General features: G+C 48.3%; 1 protein-coding gene across 1 annotated transcript in view; it reads right to left on the reverse strand.

Moving 5' to 3' along the window:
* Snx30 (sorting nexin family member 30) overlaps positions 1–4,785 on the reverse strand; it is a 115,075-nt gene extending 110,290 nt beyond the window's left edge. The window contains exon 1 of the mRNA XM_005352640.3: positions 4,379–4,785. Coding sequence (XP_005352697.1) covers positions 4,379–4,534 — 156 coding nt within the window. The 5' untranslated portion in view covers positions 4,535–4,785. The remainder of the gene's footprint in view (positions 1–4,378) is intronic.
* Between the last annotated feature and the right edge of the window lie 1,656 nt (positions 4,786–6,441).

The raw sequence follows: 6,441 nt of genomic DNA on the forward strand, positions 1-6,441 counted from the left end.
GCGCACCTTTAATCCCAACACCAGGAGCCAGAGGCAGGCATATCACTGTGAGTTCAAGGCTTGTCAGACAGATCTACATAGCCAGACCCTGTCTCAAAGGAACAAAAAGAAAAGGAAAAATGATGTCATGATGCATGTACATGTTCATGTGTGGATACCAGAGGTCAATACCAAGTGTTGTCAATCATGCTGACCCCCCCTCCCCACTTCTCTGACCTCTAGCTCAGAAATCCACTGGTCTCTGCCTCCAGAGTGCTGGGATTAAAGGTGTGCTCCATCACATCTAGCAAGTACTGTTTGAGACAGAGTCTCTTGCTGAACCTGGAGTTCACTGGTTCAGCTAGACTGACTACGCGTCCCAAGACATTTCAGAGTTACTGATGTGTGCAACCCTCCCCTCATGCTTACACAGCAGGCAGGCACTTTATTTTATGGGCAGAGCTATCTCCCCAATCTCCATCCTCTTGCTTTTTTAAAGACAGGCTGGCCTTCAATTCTCTGTTATAGCTGAGGATGACCTTAAACTCCTGATTCTTCTGCTTCCCCTCCTAGTGTGGGCATTACAGGTGTGTGTAGCACCACCAAGGCCTGCTCATGCTGTGCTGAGGATTAAACTTCAGGTCAAGGACATGCTGGGCAAGCACTCAAACAACTGAACAGCACCCCAACTCTGTTTCTTGGAAGCACACTTCATTTTTGCTGCTGTTGTTGTTGTTCATCCAGAAAATATTTGAGAGTCAGACACTGTTCTAGGAACACAAAGATTATTCACTAAACAAGCAAGACCCCGGTTCTCAGAATATACACTGCTACGGAAGAAAGAAAGTGGGGTGGAAAGGGAACTTCAGGACGACTGGCGGTTGGGTAGGATTTTCTGAGAATCTGAGACTTGAATAGACTTATGGAAATGAGAGAGGTGGCAAAATGGATGTCTGCAGTACGAGTCCTAAAGAAGGGAGGGCGAATCAGGAAACAGCCTGGAGGGGTCAGGGAAAGGGTCAGACTATGTTGGCCGGGAAGGACCACTGAGAACACTGGCCTTTACTATGAGTGCCAGGGGGACATTCCAGAGACTTGAGCAGGAAGAAGTCAAGTTGGACTCCCAGGCTACAAAGTTGAGAATTGCTTACTTGATCCACGGTATTAGTTAGCTTTCTTTAATATATGTATTTATTATTATTAGTTGCTTTTTTTGTTGTGCTTTGTTTGTTTTGTTTTAAGACAGAATCTCCTCGCTGTTCTGTCTCAGAGTTCATTATATAGCATTCTGTTTGAAGGTTAAAGGTTTAAAGCGTTCAAAAGATAAAGGGAGAGGATCTGGATTCCCACACCCAGTGAATGAAAGGTACAAGGAAGGGACACCTCGGTGGAAGGGTGGGTCAGGAAGTAGGCAGTGAAGTGGGTGGGATGTGGGGAGAAGTGGTGACCAAAGACGGGGTTGAAAGGGTCCAGTATTCAGTCCCAGAATGCACACTGAAGGCGAAGGCTGCATCACAGAAGAAATGTTCAGAATATATGGACAAAAGGAAAAAAGAAGAGAAACAGGTCAAGTGGTATTAAACATTTTAGGGAGGGGGAAAATTAAGTAATATAAGGCTGGGGTGGTTAGCTAACATCAGAAGAATTCTTCCATCCAGCCCTTGGTAGACAAGAAAAATTCTTCCCATTGTACCACAATTTGGACAACATAGAAGCTGACAGATTGAGCATTCACCCCAGAACCAATGAGCATGAAGAAGTGTCCGTTACACTGGTGATGACACCACCTGAGGTCAGAGAAAGCAATTCCCCACTCCACAATAACTTGGCCCTGTGTTCACCTGTCAAAACCTTTATGCCTCTTACCCAGGACCAAACCTAAATCCTTGTCAGCTACGATGGAAACCCCAGAGTCTAAAGAGGCAGGAAAAGGCCTCACAAGTCCGCAGCACCTGATTTTACCTCCAACAACACACGCTGCCCAAGCGCGGCAAACATGGGCAAGGAGAGCTTCCCATCCACTGCCCTCACTTCTGGGGCTGGCTGGCTTCTCTTTACAAATACTTGAGGCAGGGAGGAATTGGAGAGATGGCTTAGCAGTTTAGAGCACTACCTCCTCTTCCAGAGGAACACCCCGTCAGGAGGTCATAGAACCTGTACCAACACCCTCTCTAGCCTCTGATGGGACCTGTGCACACACAGCATCCATTCACACAGAAACACACATATACAGACACATAAAGTAAATCTCTCTTTTAAAAACGTATGAGAACACATGTATGCCAAGATAAGAAAATATTATTCCCAACTAGAGAGAACCTTACCCTCTAAGGAAAAGTGGCTGATTGTAAATCAGGCCCTTGAGACTTGGGTCATTTAGATGCTCCCCACAATTGTTAGGATACTTATTAAATGTTGAATAATTAATAACAGTGCCTTCAAGACTCTCTCAAAGAAAAGATCCTGTGGAAGAAACCATCCATATTTAGACATGGGCCTCACTTCCTGCCAACCAACCAGATTTTAGTGGGACAGAGAACTTACCTTCCCAGGGTACTTATTAGTAAAATGGCTGCACTTCTGAATTAACTACCCAAGAGTGAAGCATAAAGAAATACTGAAAATAGCTGTAAATGAGGCAAGGGATGTAGCTCAGTGGTAGAGCACTTGGCCTGGGTTCAACTCCTAGCAACACACAACACACACACAGTAGAAGCCAGGCTCCAAGATGGTCACAATGATCTCCATTTCCCAGAATACTCTCGAACTCACACTCTCTTCCCATGCACCAGTCTCTCCATAACCAATAAAATACAGCAGGGACATGTCACTTTCGTGATCAGTTTATATAGGGCTGATGGGCTGTCTTGAATCACTTTCTCTGGCACAAAGCAGATACTATGCTGCAGCCTGTGAAGAGCCACATGAGTGAGCCTGGAATGGAGGTTAGAACCCGCCCAATGCAGCCTTCAGATAATAGCAGCCTCCTCCTGACCCACAGACAATCATTTCAGGTGCTAAATTCTGGTTCATTTGTTACACAGCTGTAAGAAAATAATTCCATTTCCAACGCAGAACCAAGACAATAATTGAAGGTTTAACTTTAGTTCTCATTTGACATCCATTAAAAATCAATTTCTCTGCTAATAAGAAAAAAAACAATTTATCTTTCAGGCATTCGACAATCACTTTTTGAACGTCAAACATAAGCAAAGGGTTTGCAAGCTGCCTATGTTTTCATATAATTTAAAATCTATAAAAAAACAATAACCACATAGGTAATGCATACGTTCAAGAACACATTTTGAGCTGTTCAATCGGTCAATTTCAACAGCTTATGCTTTACCAATATATATCACTCCCTGGTTATTCTGAAGGTTTGAGGCTATCAAGTCACACTGTCTCATGGGCACTGTTACCCTTCCATATGCCCTCCCATCTAAGGGAAGAAGAAAAATTAATTCTCTCGATTCCATTAATATTGGGGAAAAGGGGAATTCACTTAGTATTTTAGGAGGAGGAAGAAACCCTGATCTCAAATGCTAACTAAGAACAACTGAAATGTCTACAACTCATGGCTAAGTGGCAGTCAAAATCCTGGTGGTGGGGGCGGGGAAGATGCTGCCTCTTCCTCCTCACTGGACTTTGCAGTCTCTCAAAGCAGCAGGAGGGTAGTGCAGCTCTAAAACCAAGTGCCTCCCTATGCACAAAGAAGGTCAAAGGGCAAGCTTGCTTTCCGCCAACCACAAAACCTACCACTGCCAACCCTAATCAATGTGGCCGGCTAAAGAAGGTGAATGAAAACCCCAGACAGAAAACCACAGCGAGACTCTCCTCCCGCTGCCACTGAGGTCGGAGTCAGGTGACTCCCGGGGCAAACAGCAAACCTAAACAAAGATCACTCCCCACATGACTGACTGGGGAGAACAGCAAGACTGCTCAGTCCCACCCCGGAAAGCCATTAGCCATTAAGTATTGCTTCTTTGCAGTATCCAGAAACTGGAGGCGCCAACAAGTTATTTCTATTCCGCAGGCCTCTTCAAGGAATGCACCTAGAGGTATGATGGACCCCCCTTCCAAAGACCAGTACTGCAGCACAAGCCCCGGGCCCCCACAGGCATGCTGCAACCTGAACCCCTCCCCACCAGCTGTCACCCGCGCTCCAGGCCAGTCTCAGTCCGACAGGGAAACACACATGCCCTCTGGCCACTCAGGCAGCAGCTGCGACCCCGCGGGGGCAGCAAGAGGACACGCTTTGGTCAAGGGATCTAGGGGCCAGAGCACGCCTGATCCCCGGGAAAGGGGCTTTAGAGTGAGCACGGCCCGGTGTTAGGAGTGGCCCTCGATCCATCACCCTTCCTCTCTCCGCCTCAGGAGTCCCCAGACCCAAGCACCCCACCTTGTCACCGAAGCTGCGGGCCATCAGAAGGTCCGGGCTGGGCGTGCTGTCGCCTCCCACGGCCTCCTCGCTGCTGGAGCCGGCCAGCGGGTGCGGCATGTCGCGCAGGGACTGGGGCCCCGTGGACAGCAGGGCCTTGGGGGGCCCGCCTGCCATGGCGCGCAGCGCTCGGGACCCGCCGCCGCGGCTGCTTCCCCCCCCGCCCCCGCAGCACTCGGCCCTGCTCGGCTCGAGGCCCTGTACCAGTCGGAGGGGTCCGCCGCCGCCCGCCGCTTCTCCTGCCCGCAAGGCTGGGCTTTCCCGAGAGGCACACCGCAGCTCCGCGCGCAGAGCACGATCGATCCCCAGCACCTCCGGCCCTGCGCCCAGCTAGCAGCGCCACGCCGCCCACGGCTCCCAGCCCCGCCCCCGCGGAGCCTCGCCTGCGGGGAGGGGAGGGGGAAGGCGGGACGCCGGGGGGCGGGGCTTAAGCCAGGAGGCGTCCCGCCCCGCCCTCCTCCCGGCAGGAAGTGCGCCAACTGGCAGCTGCGCTGCGGGCTACGGGATAAGGGTTCTGAAGACGCTGTTGTAAGTCAGGGTCTTCCAGCCTCGCCACACTCGCAGGAGGAACCCAAAATAGAAATGTGAAGCATATTTTAGTAACGTAGAGAGTTACGTGGCCCAGAGGAGCTAGAGGAGTAGAGAAACTAGGAGGACCTTTAAAGAGGTAGTGTGGGATGTTTTCAGATCCACACTGATGTCCCCATATGGTCTGGCTTCTGCAACTAAGCAGGGTTTATGTAAGGCGAAACCTCAGAAGCGTGAGCACCCTTAAATAGCATGTGCAGCAAACGAGTTATGGCCTTACGAGCGAGCGCAGTCTTCTGCAAGAGCCGTAAGGATCATCATACATCGATGATTCCTATGCTGGCCTCCGGCCGTGCTGAATTCTCAACTTTTATTTGCTGGCATGGTGGAAATAGTCAAGGCATTACTCCCAACTCTTTAAAGTGTACCTTCGTCCCTTTTGCCTGTCAGGGGAACTTCTGTTCCTAAGGCCAAGAAGTTAGAGGGTCATCTACCCATCTAGCAATGACTTAAGTACTGTGAGACACACATTTTCCAATCTCCAAACTTGTTAGGTTTGTCCAGTTTTGCCTGCTAAAAAATGGTGACTACACTTGGCACTGGGACTCACAAAGGGCTCTATCTGCCACACTTTTTCTAGAAACAAAAGTGGAAAATGCAGAACTGAAACCAACCCAAAATAACTACCAGAGTCTCATTTAACTTGAGTTTCTTCTGGCATAGTCCGAAGAGTTGGGCCTTTTGCACTGTCTTTTATCTCCTTCGGAGCAGTCTACCTTGACTGGGGGAAATAAGATTGAAAGGGCACGAACGACAATTTTAAATGCATCTGTCTCATGGGAGCACTGAGGTCTGAGTCTGAGTTGGGCAAAACTGTCAATCCATTTACATTTAGGAACTGCCTAAAACCATTACATACTCTTTTATTCTTCATTAAAACAGAAAATACAAATAAAACTATAAATGACTGATCTATAGATATCTAACATTTTCTTCTTGAATCTTGTATTTATTTTAACAATTGGGCCATGTTAAGAAAATGGATCTCTTAATATTCCATAGAAGTGGGACTGGAGAGATGACTCAGTAGTTAAGAGCAAAGCCAGCTCTTATAGAGAACCCAAGTTAAACAACACTCATAAATTAAAAACAAATATCAAAAGAAAATTCCACAGAAGAGCCAATTACATGACTCAGTAGGCAAAAGAACCTGCCCCTCATGCCTAAGGACCTGAGTTCAGCCTTCAGAGCACATCTATGAAAAGGCAGATGTTCCCCAGCAGCACTCCCACAGCGAGATGGAAGGCAGCAGCAGGAGACTCATCCTGAAGCCCTGTGCTCTGCTGCCCTAGAGTACTCAGTGCTGCTGCTTCTACAGAAACATGAGAAACTCTGCCTCCATGGAGTGAAATGGAAGAACCAGCTCCCTAAAAGTTGTCCCTCGGGCCTCAAGCATGTGCGCACATGCACACACAATAAAATGGTTTCATAGCCTA

Source organism: Microtus ochrogaster, chromosome 10 (genome assembly GCF_000317375.1).
Source record: "Microtus ochrogaster isolate Prairie Vole_2 chromosome 10, MicOch1.0, whole genome shotgun sequence".
Taxonomy (NCBI): Eukaryota; Metazoa; Chordata; class Mammalia; order Rodentia; family Cricetidae; genus Microtus; species Microtus ochrogaster.